This window comes from Girardinichthys multiradiatus, chromosome 22 (genome assembly GCF_021462225.1).
Source record: "Girardinichthys multiradiatus isolate DD_20200921_A chromosome 22, DD_fGirMul_XY1, whole genome shotgun sequence".
In the NCBI taxonomy this organism is placed as follows: Eukaryota; Metazoa; Chordata; class Actinopteri; order Cyprinodontiformes; family Goodeidae; genus Girardinichthys; species Girardinichthys multiradiatus.
The window spans coordinates 31,787,180-31,806,434 of NC_061814.1; the positions used below are offsets into that span (position 1 = coordinate 31,787,180).

Genomic DNA, 19,255 nt, shown 5'->3' on the forward strand with positions numbered 1-19,255 from the left:
TCCCAATGTCCCTGTGTGTAAAATATTCTTTTATTAAATGTGTTAAACTTTACTTTTTGGTATTTCTTGCTACGTCAAATGGCAGCATAAACAACTGTAAATGATTTGCTGATCAGCAGTATTTACAGCACAGTCGCAGAAGAGATGAACAGAGTAACTTAAGGGTGATGAGAAACATCTACCTCCGCAGCGGGCATGCCGTCTGGGGGCCGACATTGCAGCAGCACCTCCTGCTCGAGCCGCGCTTCCCTCCCAAGGGGCTCCTGCTCGAAGTTCTTCCTCAGGTCTACAGGGGGTGACACGTATTGTGAGTGACACGTTGCCTGTCTTGGTGGTGCTGTACTCACATGCAGTTCAAAGTTTCTGTCAATGCATCGCATCCGTCCACTCCGTAGCCTGATAAACATGCAACGTGTCAATCACACCACAGCTCACATTTCCACGGGGGACCACGATGGTGTGCTACAGCCAATGTATTTGCATATGTGCTTAAGCTGACATACAGCAAGCAGAAAGTCAGGAATGTCTCCTTTCTCTCAGTATATTTAACACAAACACTCATAGCTTTGATACTGACATGCAATGCGAACATAGGCCCGGTTGCTCTTGGTGGTGCCGGCCGAGCTCCAGGCCACACACTGGCACCAGTAGTCCTCGAGGCCGAACAGCTCCTCCACCTGCGTCCTGGACACAGAGATGTCCACTTCCCTCACTACCAGACCTGCACAGAGAGGGCGGGGCGGAGGTGGAGGGATGAAAATCACTGAAGCAAATATTTCACAGTGTATGTAAATTATGCACTGGCTGAATGCCAGAAGCAGTTAACGTGCACATTAAATCCTAAAGGACCTAATGGATTATATAGCTGAAAATGATGTTGGTAATTAAGTATGATGTTTATCTCTGTATAATACAAGGTGACATTACTGTGTGTGTAGTTGTGTTTACAGTTCTCCTCTGTGTGTATACCTGTGACCTGGTCCAGGCTCTCTCTGGTGACGTGATCGTTCTGATTGACCCACTCCCCGTTACATTTGAAGTAGATTTGGGTGGCCGGCGACGCCCGGCAGCGAAGCTGGACCGGCCGATTCTTCACAATGAAGGCGTCTTCTGGTTCCAGCAGGAACTCCGGGAGGGGCTCCGCTGGAGCCGATGGGAAGGAGTCGGGGAGAACCTCAGATTCGCTGTAGTCGCTGCTCTCTAGATAAACACACAATGCGGTTGTGATAAGGATAACTGTCCTTCAGTGTTAACATCCTGCCCCTGGACTATAAGAAATAGGGGAAATGAAAAAAACCCAGTAAATCCAGAGGCAGTACATGTGCAGTAGCTTATCTTGTGCATCTCAATCCAACTTCAGGGTGTTGGGTGTATTTTGTGAAGCCATTTAAGGTGTTGACAGTGTGCACCATAAGTGGTGACATTTTTGCTTCCACATATCGACACTAATCTGTTCAAGGGAGGCCTCCTGCTTTGGTCTCCCTGGAAGAGTCTGCACTTCTCGCCTGAAGAGCAGAGCCGCTGACCTTTCACATATAGGTCCTGTTGATCGCACATTATCCCCTGACATTTCTGAGGTGACACATTTCTCCAGGAAGTGCTGCCAAGACTCTTCTGGCGGCAAGGACCGGGATTTCTGACCTCTTCAGCCAGACTTTTTTCCCCCCCTAATAAAATAGGAAGATCCCATGTATTGATGGCTGCTAGGGTTCATCATAGTAGTGAATAATGTACATTTCTGGTCAGAGGTTTACATCCACCCATCCCTGGCAGATGAGTTTCTAAGGGACACTGAAACAAATATTAGCAGGGTTGTTTGTGTGGATTAGTGAATATCCACACTTCAAACTTGTCCACCCAAGGCTTATTAAAAATTGTTCCACCCTAAAAAACAAACTGCAGTTTAAAAACAAAAGAACAACATCAATATGACATTCAAGCTCATGATGGGTGTATGTAAACGTCTGACCTGATCTGCAAAGTACTGTCATTTTTATGGGTGTTTAAAAAGTTCAGTTTATTTGGATTCAAGTGGCCTTTTGTTTTACCTTTTATTCAATTGTTTTGTGTTCTCTTTCTTTAAAATGTTATCATCAATTTCACTTCCAGCAGAAAACTTGCTTCTGCTCATGAAAATGATCCAAATTCAATAAGCATTAAGTGGAAGGCTGGATCAGAAAGCAGCAGAATGACAGCATCAGCTCCAGACAGGAGGTTTCCAAAAACCTACGGGCATATTCAATCCACTCAGCCCATTTTCCCCCTCTAATGTAAACACACACACACACACACACACACACACACACACACACACACACGCAGACAGAGATGAACACAAATAAAAGCTGCGCCTCTCTTACACAGTAGTCTCACAGTTCCTAAATCTCATTTGCTACACCCAGTGGATAAAGAGGTGTGTGAGCAAACACAGCCGATTGACAACCAAGCAAATTTGCAGAGCTCAGTTTTCTGAATGCATCAAGCCCAACCTGGTCACTTATTTTAATTACAGAGAACAAGAGAAACTACCCAGAAAGTAGGATGTCATCTTCAGCTAGTGTGAGCATGTTACCATTTCTGTGCCACTATTCCCATGAAAACATTCTGTTTGGCTGGGCTCTGAATGGCTGAAGAAGAAGCTCCACAAAGCTCGGGGCTCCACTGAGTGGTGGCTGCAGGATGCATGGAAGGTCAAGGGCTTCTCCAGGCTTAAACCAGGATAAACCTATCATCCTGTTTCCATCTCTGTCTTTGTAAATTCCGGCTCACATGTTATTCTTCCTTAACCAATTTCTGAACTCACTGTTCACAACACACCAGTGAAAAGCACATATTTCATCTACTGACAGTTTTCAGTCACTATCTGTCAGAAAGTACAAGGGTCGTAGGGGAACAGCGGGACAAATTATCTCCATCTAAAAACACAAAAACATTCACGTTTTCTATCAGTTCAAGTAAGTTTTTACTAGAGATGCACTGAGAAATGGACTGGCTGATTTTGTGCTTGAACTGCCAATTAGATTTTACAATCAGTGAATAGATCATATTTAACAGGGTGTGCTGACAGAAAAATGCTCTTCAGTGTGGAAGTTGTTACTGCAGGAAGGGGATTCAGAGTTAGCTATTTTCAGCATCCTAAAGCAGACTAAGTTCTGTCCCCTTCCTACTTTAGGAAACACAATAATTACTCAAAAGGACCTTGGAATCATATGAGTAATCTGTTGTTATGGTCTACACTGACAGAAAGGCACGAATGAAAAAATAACTGTGTCAGAGTGAGTCAGAGCACTCAGCTGTTTTCGTTTTGGATTCTCTGAAAGGAATTGAAAGCTTGAGACCTGAAAAGTGAATGATTTTTGCTCGAAGAGACTATCCAGGCAATTACATCTAAAATAATTTAGATTATTTCAGGACAGGCTGTACAAATAACATCTCCTTCCCATCATTCTTAATTGATTTGTTTACAGTTCCTCAACATATGATAGGAGAATAAAAACCCTGTTCATCCTTTTCTCAGAGGGTTGTGCAATGCAGGGCATCCATCTTCATTTTCATAACTGTGGGAGAAGGTGGGAGTACCCAGAGAGAACACATACATGCATGGGGAGAACATGTAAACTGTTTCTATAGAGTTTGAATGTTGGCGAAATTTTACCTTTATGCAGGTAAAATGTTGCAAATTTCAGCAATTTGCGAAAGTATTAATACCTCTCTACCACCTTTGTACATCTATAGAGTGAAAGGTTTTGTCTAATCCTCTTGGCAGAATATCAAAGATATATCAAAGTTTGGATGTTGACGATCAGTGAACAGGAACTAAGTTTTGTCACAAACGTTTTTGAAGTTAGGTCTGGACTTCGACTGGGCCATTTTAACACATGGATCTGCTTTGTTCTAAAGCAGGGGTATCAAACTCCAGTCTCCAAGGGCTACTGTCCTGCAGCTGTCAAATGTCTTGGTTTCAACACACTATAACAAAATAATTCAGCTAACTTGAATAAATGGTGTGTTTAGGGTGTTAGTTTTCTACCACGAGGTGTTTTGATATTAGTCTTCTCCCATGTTTACTTTGTATCCCTACATGGCTTGAGGCAAACTGCAGCTTCTCCAGACCTACAGCTGGCCCCTTGGCTACTCCTCTGTTCTCTGTTATGGATTGAACAGAGGTCTGTGCAATGTCCAAAGCTTGCGATATTGTTTTATAACCTCACCCTTATTTAAACCTCTTCACCACCTTCTTCCTGAACTGCCCACTGCACTCCTTGGTCTTCAAAATGCTGTTTGTTCACAAATGTTCTCTAAGAAACCTCTGACGCTTTCACAAACTGTTGGATATTTACTGAAATTAAATTTAATAAAATAGGTGGAGTCTATTTACTAATCAGGTGACCTCTAAAGGCAATTGGTTGAACTTAATTTTTCAGATTTTTATTTGTAAAACAATGTATCATGGGCTGCAGCTGGTAGCACTGTTGCCTTGCAGCAATAAGGTCCTGGGTTAGACCCCCGGCCGGGGTTTCTTTCTGCATGACGTTTGCATGTTCTCCCCGCGCATGCGTGGGTTCTCTCCGGGTACTCTGGCTTCCTCCCACAGTCCAAAAACATGCCTATTAGGTTAACTGGTTTCTCTAAAGTGCTCTAAGGCGTGAATGAGTGTGTGCATAGTTGTTTGACCCTGTGTTTGTCTGTTTTACCCTGCGATGGACTAGCGACCTGTCCAGGGTGTACCCCGCCTGCCCCCCATAGACTGCTGGAGATAGGCACTGGCTTCCTGGAACCCACTATGAAAATGACTGACTGACAATGTATCCTTTTCCTTCCACTTCACAACTATGCACAACTTTGGGTTGGACTATCTCATAACATGAGAATAAAATTCACTGTCATTTATGCTGTAATGTGACAAACTGTGAAAAAGAGGTGTGAATACTTATGCAAGCACTGTAAATCCTGACCTCACAACAGCCAGTTGGGTTTCTGTTCCTATTCTAGCCAGAGCCCACCCAGCTGAATTAAGCATGATCAAACCTGCAAATATGTGCAGATGCAAGTGAGCACAAACAAACATAACTTGGATAGTTAACACATCTCAGGCCATTGCTTAAAATGCACACGAACTGCAATTACCGTGTCTCTCACAATCTTTCCCTCCCCTCTCCCTTCACTAAGCTGTCGCCTCCACTCTTTCAGACTCTGAAATCTTTGTCAATAACCAATTGTGTTGCCCCCCTCCTCGCCCCTCACCCTCGCTCCTTTTCTCTTTGTCCAGCATTGATCGGTCCGTGTTCAAACATCGGCTGAAAACACAGCCTGTCAGTCTTCAGGCATGACGGGCGGATACGCGGGGAGAGGAAGAGACAGTGTGGCTCAGGCAGAGACTAGATGAGATGAGAGGCCTGTGTGTTCGAACTCTGTGCAGTGTGTGTGTGTATCTGAGCCCTGCGGGGTTGCACAGTTTAATTAAAATAAGAACACTTTTGGATAACAGAAGTACGAGACATAAACAGAAAAACAAGTTCTGTCTCTCCCACCCCAACCTGTCTTACTATAACATAAAGGAGCCAGGAGTTTAAAGCAGAACCTGTGTTTTTGGGCCATCATACAAACATCCATCAGAGCTCAGCAGCTGGCAATTTGTGCAAAACAGAGGAGCCTTAAAGAAGTGAACACTCCTTGCTGTGCAGCACAGCAAGTCTTTTATTACTCTAATGACAGACAGCTAAACACCAAACACAGGGTTCTCACAATTCTTCCTCTCAGAGAACAATCATGTGAACACGCACACACACAGCCACACTGGAGATGACAATCTATGCTTATGTGGTGCATTCTCACCAACTCCTTATTATGCAAGCTAAACTCGACTGCAGGTGAAGTTGTCCCTTCCATTGTGCAGCCCGGTCCAGCTGGAAGACGGACAGCCAGAACGGTTGGGAACATTAGAGAGGCGTGAGATTGAGATGGGAGGAAATGTGGGCAAAGGTGACAGGCTAGAAAGAGACAAGGGGCCAGCCAGAGACAGGTCAAGAGATGCTCAAAGAGGAGAGACGTACATCAGCGGATTGCTGCAGTATCTGGCAGGGGTAATGAATCATGTCTGTCCACGTCTCTTGTCTGACTGAAACCCTCTCTGTTGTTCTCTCTTCTTCTTTCTCTGCGTCTCATTCTCACACATATACACACACATGGATGACTGTAATTGTCTTACCCCTGGCGCCTCTAGCCAGAGTGGAGGCTAAAGCATCTGTACTTTGTCATTACCTTTACAGAGTTAGTCATTACTGTCCCATCCAGTGCCCTCGCTATCCCAACACTACACTCTGAAGAGGAGGAGGTAGGGGGGTGCATGCAGGAGAAAATAAAGCAGGAAGAGGAATACTTTGAAGCAGCCAAACAACTGAGACGCACCATAAAAGACACAAGGTCAAGCTGTATTTGGCAGGATCAGAAGTTTTCCCTTTTTTTTTCTCTTTCTTTAAGTATCCTTTGAGGTCAAAAAGGAACAAACAAAAACCCCCTACTCCCCCGACTCTGGATTACTTTTCTTCTTGCCCTCCCCTGACCCCAGTCCTCCTTTCCTCCAGCCTGCTGGATTCAAAGCTTTTGGTGAAGCTCTAGTTGAATTAAAATGGCATTCTATGGTCTTAAATGACAACACGTGCAGACATATACAGCGCCTCGCAAAAGTATTCACACCTTGACGTTTTTCACAACCACAAACCTCCATTGGGTTACATGCACCAGTGCTATATGTATAGCAGTTTCAGAACAATGGATCCAAACCATTTAATTGTAGCTCTGGAAGTGTGTTTAGGGTCGTTTTTGTGCTGAAACTGAAGTATTTTGTAGCCCTTAAGAGGTTTTCTTCCAGGACTTTCCTGATTTTAGCTCCTGACGCCACCTTCATGGCCCTATGCCAGCGGTGTTCAGCAACAGTCCTTAAGAGCTGCTGTCTTGCATGACTGAGATGTGTTCAAAAAAACTGAACTCCTCAGTATGTCAGTAAGTTCTGTAGAGGCCTGGCATGAACCTTTCATTTGATTCAGATGTATTGAACCAGGGAAACATCTAAAACATGAGGAATACTAGCTCTTAAGGACTGAAGATGGACCCCTTCCCATTGTTCTTAGTTCCTACCACTCAGCCCTTTTCCAGCTCATAGATTCAATGCCTAAATCTAACTTTGATCCCTTCCTAAATCCCAACCCTAAGCACAAACTATGGTTTCAGATTTTTGAATATTAATACATATTAGACACATTTTGCTGAAGGGCACTAAGAAGATAAAACTATCCAAGGCGGGAGTCCCTTATCAGAAGCATTAATGCTCCAAAAAAAAAACAGGTTAGAAAAGGATGTTAGTTGGAGCGTCACCTGCCAACCAGATGCACTCGGTGTGGGTTGTTTGACAGAAAATTATAGGACAATATTTTCTGAAGCCGCTGATCTGCATTGCCATTTATAGTGGAGTCTGCAGCTATATAATTTTGATAAATTCTTACTGGCTTCCCAGAGCCGAAGAAAACCAACCCCCCAGCATTAAGCTACTTCAGCCATGTTTCACCATGGCGACGGTGTTCTCAGGGTGCAATGCATGTTAGTTTACAGACACATCCTGTTTAGCACATAGGCTGAAAAGTTACATTTAATCTCATCTGACCAGAGCACCATCTTCCACAAGCTAACTGTGTCTCCTACATGGCATCTTACATCTCTTCCATAAGGGCTGTAACTGTGGAGTGCACGACCTGTCAACAGATTATCCCAACTGAGCAATGGATCCCTGCAGGTCCTCCAGAGTTACCATGGGTGGACTCTATTTACCAATTCCATGTATTCTGAAGGCAGCTGATTGCACATATTTAGGGGTTTCAGAGTCAACTGGGCAGAAAACCAATGTGTAAAACATACAGAAAAGCATTTATCCTTTACTTCCACATCACAATCAACCCATATATGTATAATTGTACTAATGTGTTAGTCTACCACCTAAAATCCTGCAAAATACTTGAAGCAAGTGGCTCTAGCATGACAAAATGCTTTGGCAGGGCACTATTAAGTGGAAGTGTAGCCCACAGGTACTGCATGAAGCACAAATGCCTGGATGAGACCAATAGGTGCAAACAGATTTTAAGGGCAGGCAGTCATATTATAAAAACGCTTCCGGTGACAGACGCCAATTTATACAGTGATCAGCAGCCATCATGTAACATAGATTGACTGAGCTTATACATCATCCTCATCCAATCTACCTCATTACCGTCTCTCTTGCAAAGGCGCCCCGGGGTGCGAGTTTCACACACCGAGTCTGGTCGAAAGAGACAGAGATGGATGAAGGGAGGCAGTCTCTCCTTGCCTGCCTTAAAGGACAATTACGCTGAGTGATTGATATTCACACTGACCTCATCTTCATCAGCCTGAAAGAAACTCTGGGCTGCAGGAGAGAGAAGAAACCAGCAGGGGAAAAGATGAAGTGAAGAACACGTGAGGGACAAGCGTTTCAAATAAGTTTAGATTGAAAATAACTATTTTTCAGGGGGTGGACAGCCTTGGAGTGCGTATGCATGTTGGCATCGGGTGGCAGAAATGAGGGTTGATTCGACAACATCACTTCACACCTCAACAAACACAGAAGCATCATGAGGAGTCATGCAGTTCATCCATCTTTGCAAACTTAAACCAACACTCACCGTTTTAAGCAGCACATTTCAGGCTCAGACAGGGGGCAGAATTGGTAATCTTTTAATGGGAAAAGTCATTAATTCACCAGTGAGTGCCATTATGTTTATTCCACCATGAGGCTACATGAGGCAGGAAGCAGAGGCTGACTTCCTGCTATGAGGCACACAAATTGAACCTCTTCACATTTGCTCAGGGAGGCTTCCACATGTTGGCCCTGAGAGCTCTGCTTCTGCAGCAAGACACTCACTAGAGGCGGCTTCACATGGCTCTGCAGACTGCTCCTTTGTACTCACCATGAACACTCTCTAACAAAGAGCTTTCTCACACCAACATGCACATATCTTGCTTTTCTCTTCCTCAAGGATTGATACTTCTGCCGTTATTATTTCAAAGAAGCTATAATGTGCATTTCTTCAGGTAAAAAACAATTATTTAAATAAGGGGAAATATGTGCCTACATTTTTAATATTTCACCTTAATGGCAGAAACTAACTAGTCTGTCTCGGCACACTCCATGTGGTCAGCCCATTATAAACACCCCAGACAGATGTACGAAAGTGAACACTCCTTATTGATAAAAAGCAGGCCTTTCCCTGTCACTTTGAAACATAGCTATCTAAAATTAAAGAAGAAGGATCCTTCAACTAACAAGCTTATACTAAATTGTGTGTCTACACTCGGTTCTGCATGCACATGCAGGAAGACTGCTCCAGCAACAGCATCCTTTTAGATCTCAGCTTGCAAAGCAAGAGGAGGAGAATGTAAGAGAAAAAGCAGCTAAATCAAAGCAAATATTCTACTGTCGTTTATTTATGTAAGCTGAGGTTACATAAATTAAAACCAGCTTTATAGTACACTAGAAATAACCTTGTCAGTGATCTGAAAGTGACTGTAGTTTTATTGGGAAGTGTTTATTTTAATTGTTGACAACAGAAACAAGAAAAAGATGCAAATCTGAGCATCTTTATTGGTAATGTAGCCATAATAATATAAAGCAAGGGTTTCCAAATCTTTTGTCATATTGACCAAAATCATCTAGTTGAAAGTTGTTTATCAGCGACAATTGATTCTTTGATTTATTACAAATGTAAAAACTATTTTATTTTTAAGTTTTACATTTTTATCTGCTCAAAAATAAACCAAAGACACAAAGTAGTCTCATCTTTTTAGAAAAGGAATCTGTAAATCAATATAGATCACAAAGATAAAAAGGGTTTCACATGTTTGCTCCAATATAAAAGCCACTTTTTGGATTGTTTATTTTCAATTTTCTAGATCTAGATCAATGGGATATGGGTCACTATATTTGAAAATGCTTGCTTTATTCAGCCAAGTATAAAAAAGACGGTTCCCAAGTCTGCTTATTAAGAAATTGCTGTGTGTTAGTGGATTGCCAAAAACCTGGTTAATAAAATACAAAATTCAATTTTAAGACGACCTTTTGCATTTTTAGACTATTTTGATTCGTACACACATGTTTTGAAAGGCATCATTTAAAATTTAATCATGAATGTTTTTTTAAGTGCCTGTCTGTATCAACTTCCTACGCTACCAGGACCAGCGGTCACGAACCGCTCAAGATCATTCCAAGGGACCAAAAATTACCCCCAGCTGGATTTTGGACAGCTCTGAATTAAAGTATATATGGGAAAAACAACAGGAGTCAGTGAGACAAATGTAAAGGACCTGACAGAGAGCAGATTGAAAACAGAAGGTAATGATTAAACTAATTAAATTCCATATGCCATCACATTTTACCATTAAACAACAAGTATATATTTGCAACAAAGTCTGCTGCTTTATAAAAACCTAAAGTTGAAAGGAAGACAAAGAACTGACATTCAGGATTTTCTTACTTACTTATTATGAAAGCTTATTTACCGTATTTTCCGTACTATAAGGCGCAGCGGATTATAAGGCTCACCTTCAATGAATGGCCTATTTTAGAACTTTTTTCATATATAGGGCACACCGGATTATAGACAAGCTATGGACGACCAAAATTGAATAAGTTAAAAAATTATCTAAAAGGAGAAAATCTCATAAAAATAAACACAACTCAGACCGAAAAGAAAAATAAAACAATTAAATATGGCTTACTGCACATAAGATCTCTCTCTTCAAAGACATTGCTAGTTAGTGACCTGATTTGTGACAATCAGACTGATTTATTTTTCCTCACAGAAACCTGGCTGCAGCAAGAGGATTATGTTACTATAAATGAGTCAACTCCTACTAATTATTAAAATTTTCACATTCCTCGAAATACTAGGCGAGGAGGAGTAGCAACCATCTTTCAGTCCGATTTATTGATTAGTCCCAGACCAATCAATAGCTACAACTCTTTTGAATATTTAATCCTTAGTTTTCCTCATCCAAATTGCAAAGCACTAAAACCACTTCTGTATGTTGTTTTGTACCGTCCACCAGGCCCTTACTCTCAATTTTTAGATCAGTTTTCAGACCTTTTATCTGATTTAGTGTTAAATACCGATAAAGTTATTATAGTGGGGGATTTTAACATTCATGTTGACGCTGAAAGTGATAGCCTAAAAATAGCGTTTAATGCTATCTTAGACTCAATTGGCTTTGCTCAAAACTCTAACAAACCTACCCACCTTTGTCTTCATTCTCTGGACCTTGTGCTGACATATGGCATTGAGTGTAAAGACATAATAATATTCTCTCATAACCCTGTCCTGTCTGACCATTTCTTAATAACCTTTGAGTTTAATTTAACCGAGTACTCCACACCTGAAAGAAAATTTTATTATAGTAGATCATTATCAGGCGATGCTGTAACAACCTTTAAAGAATCTGTTCCACTTTTAATTTCCTCATTATCACTGAAAAGCACAATGGAGGGCAATAATTCTGTTTCTGCCCCTTCACAAATTGATTCTTTTGTTCATAGTGTTTCTTCATCATTGCGTGATGCATTAGACAATGCAGCCCCCTTGAAAAAGAAGGTACCGTATTTTCCGCACTATAAGGCGCACCGGATTATAAGGCACACCTTCAATGAATGGCCTATTTTAGAACTTTTTTCATATATAGGGCGCACCAGATTATAAGGCGCATAGAATAGAAGCTACTGCAGTCAAACGTTTGACTGGGGTTGCGTTATGCATCCACTAGATGGAGCTGTGCTAAAGAGAATGTCAACAAAACAGTCAGATAAGTCAGTCAGTCAAACTTTATTAATACACTACAAACCAGCGTTCTGATAACTCTATTCACTCTCATGGTAAGGTCTCCTCTACATAGAATTCTATTGAATAGAGCCAACCGCACGTTAGGAATGCATTGGAGTTAATGAAGTTGAAGTTGAAATCAAACGTTAGTTAAAACGTGAAAGGGAACTTTTCCCTGATTCAGTAAACACGTAAAAGAAACAGTTTGATACACTAAATCAAACGTTAGTACATTCACAATATAGTAGCGTTAACTGTTGAATTTTCTCGCTGCTGCTCTATTCCCATGTTCGACTGCGTAGCTGACAGCCTTGAGTTTGAAAGGTGCAATTTTGGGGTCGTTATACACACACAAGTGGTGTTGGACTAGGAGTAAGCACAGTACAGGTGTTTACCGCTATTACTTCGGCGACACCCCTGACTACGGTAGCCGTAATGCTGCAAGCGGTGCGGTTTTGTAGTTTACCAGTCGTACTGAAACATTTTGACAGAGCGCCGTGTACAACCAGTATGGATCAACCAATTAACCAATTGATCCATATATAAGGCACTCCGGATTACAAGGCACACTGTCATTTTTTGAGAAAATTAATGGTTTTTAAGTGCGCCATATAGTGCGGAAAATACGGTACATTAGCATGAAACACATTTTCAAAACTACTGTCAGGTGACTTGTCTGCCACATCTTAAACAAAGATGGTCCATCTGTACCTGTATCGGCACCAAGGTTTTAAACAGTTACCGTTTCAAAACTGATACAATTTTCTATCGTAACGTTCCTGTGCTTTTCTCCTTTTAGTGAGATGCCAGAGAAAGTGTTGGATTGAGCAATTGCTCCCCCTCCCACCCCTGCTGCTGCACAGTGATGATAAGCTGGCCAAAAGAAGGCCGCTATAGTTTTCCATCCATTACAAGAAAGGCCACTCAAAATAACAACAAATACATGGCACCTATAATATCATAACTGTAATATTGAATGTTGTGTAAGTTTTGCAACAGTAGGAGTAAATGTTGCTACTGTAAGCAATACAATCATGTTTAACATTTAAATACAATCTAACTGTGGCACGGGTCCATGTCTAGATGCACTCCTCAAAGGAGGCTAAGTCTATCAAAAGAAGAGCTAAAATATGAAATACAAGCTAAAATAGGGCCAAGAGGCAGATTGTGACAGAAAAAAACAAAACAGAAAGTTTACAATTCCTAAAAAAGAAACATTTACTCACAAGTGACTCATTGTACCTTAAATCATTTAAAATCTTGCTGTAACATTAAAGTCACAATCTGTTCCACTAATCTCTCCCACATCCTTTGCTTAATTAAACAATTTGCTAGCAACTACACCAGGTACTGCTGTTCAATTAAAAACTACAATGTAACTTTTTTTTTCGTGCATCCCTACAAATAACATCGAAACTAAACATTTTCAGAAGTCACAGTCATTGCCAGTAACCTGCATCGATTATGCTCAGACAGAAAGAGGTAGGCAACAGAGGAACGGAAAGCAGATTGGCAGAGTGGAGAAGGCCAAGCAGGTGACGGAGATGAGCACTGACAGGAATACTTCGCTTGTCCATCCAACATGTCTGGGTGGCATGAGGAAAGAGCCTGGGGACGGGTTAACACACACACACACACACACACACACACATACACGTGTTTTACTATCTTTATGATGACTTTTTGGTTACTTCCATTGACTTCCATTCATTTTCCTTGATTTTTAGTGCTTAACCCTAACCCTAACCAGTTAATAACTCACCCTAACCCTAACAATAACTCAATTCATACCCTAGTCCTAAACCTAACCCCTGTCCCAAGAACGGAATTTGAAAAAGTGAGGACCAGAAAAATGTCCTCACTTTGTCAAAATGTCCTCACCTTGCGATAAAAATACGAAAAATGGTTCTCACTCAGCAACAAGTACAAGAACACACACACACACACACACACACACAACAAATGCAAAAGCTTGCAAGACCTCATTTACAGATCTGCTTGTAAATAGAGTATAATCCCATGCTCTTAGTTGCAAGGTGTGTTGCTCCAGAACTCTCTAATTGCACATGAAGCATGACCTGCCCATTTTCAAAAAGGACTCTTCTTCTTTGTTTTCTTTCCCACAGTGAAACACTAACGCTTAATCAGCCACGTTGGAGGGGGCACCATGTGGGATCCCATCCACAGACACGTGTAAACATGCCATCCAACCTCACGGTTACAGAGGACAAATAACAGACAATTAAAGACAGGAAGTAAGTGGTTTTTTCTCAAATAACTGGGTAAATGCTGCAGCATTTTGTGTTTATTTCACATTTTATACAGTGCAATGAAAAGTAATTTGCCCTCTTTTAGATTACTTCTTCAGATCACTTCACAGTTCATCAAACAATTAGGCAATGATTACATGATTATTGACAAAAAAGCAGTTTTCAAATGATCATTTTATTTGTCAAATAGGCAAAAACTATCCAAACGAACCTGTCCCTGTGTAAAAACAGGCCACATCCAGGTCTGTTAACTTCTAGAATCAAGAAATCATGTATGTAGAACCTGTCTGGCATCATGAAGAAGGAATTAAGGTCTCAAAAAGCAACAAATCATGCCCCGATCCACAAATGGAGAAAACAGTGCCTGCACTAATTTCCCCAAAAGAGAAAGAGCCTCAATGACCCCTCAAGAGGCTACAAAACAAGCTAGAGTTGCATTCAAAGCAAAGTCTGGGCAAAGATTGAGCAAATAAGGCAGAGTTTAAGATCAAAAACTACTACTGACCTGAAAAAACGTAAAAAAAAAACATCTTGATGATCTCCAGATGTTTTGGGAAAATATTCTATGGTCTGACAAAAGTGCAACTTTTCTGAAGGTGTGAGTCCCATTATCTCTGGAATAAAGCTAACATCATACCAAAAGTAAAACATTGTGGTGCTAGAAGTGTGACGGTCTAGGGTTGCTTTCCCACTTCAGGAGACGGACAATTTGCCGGAATTGATGGAACCATGAATCATGCTCTCCACCAGAAAGTCTTATGCCTCCAAAGCTCAGAAAAAACAAAATGAAGGTTCTGTAGTGGCCTAGTCAAAGTCTGCATTGAAATCTGAAGATGCTGTGTGATTAAATTAAACATGCAGATCATGTTGAAAAGAAAAACCCTCCAATGTGGATGAACTACAATGATTCTGCATATACAAGAGGGCCAACATTCATCCACAGCTGTGTGAAAGACTGCCACTTATCAAAAAAGCTTGATGGCAGTTCTTAATACCAAGTGTGGCACAACTAATTATTAGATTTAGGGGGCAATTATTTTTCAAACATGATCAAGTTGGTTTGGATAGCTTTCTTCCATAATAAATGAAATAATAATTTGAAAACTGGATTTTGTATTTATTCAGGTTGTCTGATAATAATTTAAGTGTTCCACAAAAAAGCAAAAATGGAAATCTGCTAGGGGGCACATGCTTTTTTTTTTTTTCTCTGTGGAGGTGCGTGTGAGTCTGTGAGACACCAAGGATTATATTGACTCAGTAGATTCAGCAGACAGCCTCCTCCAAGTAAGATTCTGTTTTTAAGCGTGTGGGTGAGTGTGACTGTGGGTGCTCTAAGACGATTTAAGCTTTTTTGGTAGCAGCAACTCCACTGCTGAATTTGAAGAGAGAGAGAGAGTGGGAGAGAGAGGCTTAAAGCATGTGGTGTCACAGCTAGGGGGCGCCACCCCCTACAGAGCTCATTAATCATTGCCCATCAAAAAGTGGCCCTGTGCTGTTTGTCTGCGCCCTGATGACCACCTATGGCATGGGAACACTGGCGTGCAGAAGAAGCACTATCAATCACTATCAGAAGTGGAGACTGGGTGAGCAAGAAATGGAAGGGTGAGGGTGAAGAGGAGGATGAAGAGCCACAAGAGTGGGTGAGACAATGATGTTTTGCTATTATCCTCTCTGAATTACAGACATGTCACAGCTATTAAACCGGAAGGTCAAACCCAATTTTGCACAATGTGACTGTTTCCCTTCTAGGGTGAGCGTTTGTGTTGAGACACCGTAGCTCCACCACTGCGCCGCTCAAGAATAATTGTGCAAATCTACCCATAGTGGCCAGTTGCCATGACGGGAATTCACAGGGCGACGGCTTCTCAAGAGACCTGCAGACTATACAACAGTTAAGTGTGTTGTAAACACTGCAGTAGAACACAAACAAGCATTGTCTGCAGTCCATTTTGTTTAAAATCTGTCCTTCCCTGTCGGTGACTGTCTGAATGCACTTATAGCGAAAAGGTGAGCAATGCAGTGGGATGAGTGTTTGGGAGCCGGGGTTGTTTAAATGACCGTAATTACATGAGAAGATGAGCTGCATTCCTTCCTGAGGGCAGGCTGATTACAGGCCTCTCCTCTTAGGGCCCCTGTAATTACACACCCTATCCTGCCTACCCTCCCCAACTCAGTGCCTCACCCTCCACCTTGTATTTGCATGGGTGAGGCTACAGCCCCCACCCTCACAGCCTTGTGTCGTCTGTTCCACCTTTCTGTTAACCTCTGCAACAATCTGCCTCCACCTCTCTTTACTAGGTCACTATTATGTTCTCTCTTATGCAGACCGCTTTCATTTTTTTTCTAAAAAAGATCTTTGTAAGTTTTGTTATAAGATATTATAAAATCCGAATATTAACATTGCAACACAATGTACACAGTACAGACCAAAAGTTTGGACACACCTTCTCATTCAAAGAGTTTTCTTTATTTTCATGACTATGAATATTGTAGCTTCACACTGAAGGAATCAAAACTATGAATTAACACATGTGGAATTATATACTGAACAAAAAAGTGTGAAACAACTGAAAATATGTCTTATATTCTAGGTTATTCAAAGTAGCCACCTTTTGCTTTGATTACTGCTCCGCACACTCTTGGCATTCTGTTGATGAGCTTCAAGAGGTAGTCACCTGAAATGATTTCCAACAGTCTTGAAGGAGTTCCCAGAGATGTTTAGCACTTGTTGGCCATTTTGCCTTCACTCTGCGGTCCAGCTCACCCTAAACTATCTCGATTGGGTTCAGGTCCGGTGACTGTGGAGGCCAGGTCATCTGGCGCACCACCCCATCATTCTCCTTCTTGGTCAAATAGCCCTTACACAGCCTGGAGGTGTGTTTGGGGTCATTGTCCAGTTGAAGAATAAATGATGGTCCAACTAAATGCAAACCGGATGGAATAGCTTGCCGCTGCAAGATGCTGTGGTAGCCATGCTGGTTCAGTATGCCTTCAATTTTGAATAAATCTCCAACAGTGTCATCAGCAAAGCACCCCCACACCATCACACCTCCTCCTCCATGCGTCACGGTGGGAACCAGGCATTTAGAGTCCATCCGTTCACCTCTTCTGCGGTGGTTGGAACCAAAGATCTCAAACTTGGACTCATCAGACCAAAGCACAGATTTCCACTGGTCTAATGTCCATTCCTTGTGTTCTTTAGGCCAAACAAGTCTCTTCTGCTTGTTGCCTGTCCTCAGCAGTGGTTTCCTAGCAGCTATTTTACCATGAAGGCCTGATTCACAGTCTCTTCTTAACAGTTGTTCTAGAGATGTGTCTGCTGCTAGAACTCTGTGTGGCATTGACCTGTTCTCTAATCTGAGCTGCTGTTAACCTGCGATTTCTGAGGCTGGTGACTCTGATGAACTTATCGTCCGCAGCAGAGGTGACTCTTGGTGTTCCTTTCCTGGGGCGGTCATCATGTGAGCCAGTTTTTTTGTATCGTTTGATGGTTTTTGCGACTGCACTTGGGGACACTTTCAAAGTTTTCCCAATTGTTCGGACTGACTGACCTTCACTTCTTAAAGTAATGATGGCCACTTGTTTTTCTTTACTTAGCTGCTTTTTTCTTGCCATAATACAAATTCTAACAGTCTATTCAGTAGGACTATCAGTTGTGTACTGTATCCACCTCCTGCACAACACAACTGATGGTCCCAACCCCATTTATAAGGCTTGAAATCCCACTTATTAAACCTGACAGGGCACACCTGTGAAGTGAAAACCATTTCAGGTGACTACCTCTTGAAGCTCATCAACAGAATGCCAAGAGTTTGCAGAGCAGTAATTAAAGCAAAAGGTGGCTTCTTTGTAGAACCTAGAATATAAGACATATTTTCAGTTGTTTCACACTTTTTTGTTTAGTATATAATTCCACATGTGTTAATTCATAGTTTTGATGCCTTCAGTGTGAAGCTACAATATTCATAGTCATGAAAATAAAGACAACTCTCTGAATGACAGGTGTGTCCAAACGTTTGGTCTGTACTGTATCTCTAGATATATCTCTGTTGGTCTAAGGTGGAGGCTATTGTTAAATGCCAATCAAGGCTAATGGCAGTCTCCTAAGAGGAGACAGCTCCTGCCCTAAAGCTAAAGCCCTGCTTCTTCTCACAAAATTTTTGTATTGTATACACTCAAAGTACAGGTGGGGGTCTTTGGATGACACCTTCAATAGAGCACGTCCATGAACGCTGTTAACTTTTATGGTGAACTACATTTTTTAACATTCTTTTAAGAAATGGATGAATGAACAGGGACTAGTTCATGCTGTCAGGGTGAATTTAGTTCAGAATGTTGAAGTAGTGAACCATGAACATGAATTAATTCATTTGTTGTATAAACTTAGAGGTAGTTTCCAATAAGGTTGACCTTGCACAACACAAACCTCAAGAAAACCAGCAAGTTCACACCAGTCAGTGAGTTGGAGACACAGATAGATCCATCCTGAAGTAATCTCTATAATCAGCACAAAGGAAGTTTGTCCATTTAAAAATAAAAACAGAATTCATGTTTGAGATACCGTCTTTAGGCAGCTTAGTGTCCTACTGTGTTCAGTCAGTAGGCATGATCTACGATTGTGAGAGGAAAGCCTAATCCATCATAACATATGTGTTTATATTATACGACATGATAACCCAGCTTCCCCAGGAGTCCGGGTAACATGGCTGGATCAAACTTCTTGTACAAATCCCATCAGACACCCGAGCAGGTGATAATGAAGGCGGACGAGAGAGTTAGAGGGGGCTTATAGAGCTGCAGAGTTGGAGAGAGATAACTAAAACATCACGGGGAGAAGACGGATGGATTAAATATGAAAAGTCTTGATCTCTTCGAGCATTATGGAGACAGAGAGCAGAAGGGAGGGAGACAGAAATAGAGCCAGTCGGGGAGTGACGTTTAGGGAAAAAAGAAGAACACGGAAATGGGCGAGATGGTGCATGTATCCCTGCTAAAGTTAGAGAATGATGGAGGGGAGGAGGATTAACAGTGAAGATGTAAGTGTACAGCCATGCAGAAGGAAAGCAGGCAGTTAGAAAGAATGAAGGGAAGGGGGTGTAGGGTAAGAGG

General features: G+C 41.7%; 1 protein-coding gene across 2 annotated transcripts in view; it reads right to left on the minus strand.

Annotated features, from left to right (window-relative positions):
- The window catches only part of unc5b (unc-5 netrin receptor B), a 97,650-nt gene that overhangs the window by 26,990 nt on the left and 51,405 nt on the right, over positions 1-19,255 (minus strand). For both annotated transcript variants that reach the window (XM_047351906.1, XM_047351905.1), the window contains exons 2-4: positions 970-1,200; positions 578-721; positions 183-286 (exon numbers count right to left, since the gene is read on the minus strand). In XM_047351906.1, the coding sequence (XP_047207862.1) occupies positions 183-286; positions 578-721; positions 970-1,200 (479 nt within the window). The remainder of the gene's footprint in view (positions 1-182; positions 287-577; positions 722-969; positions 1,201-19,255) is intronic.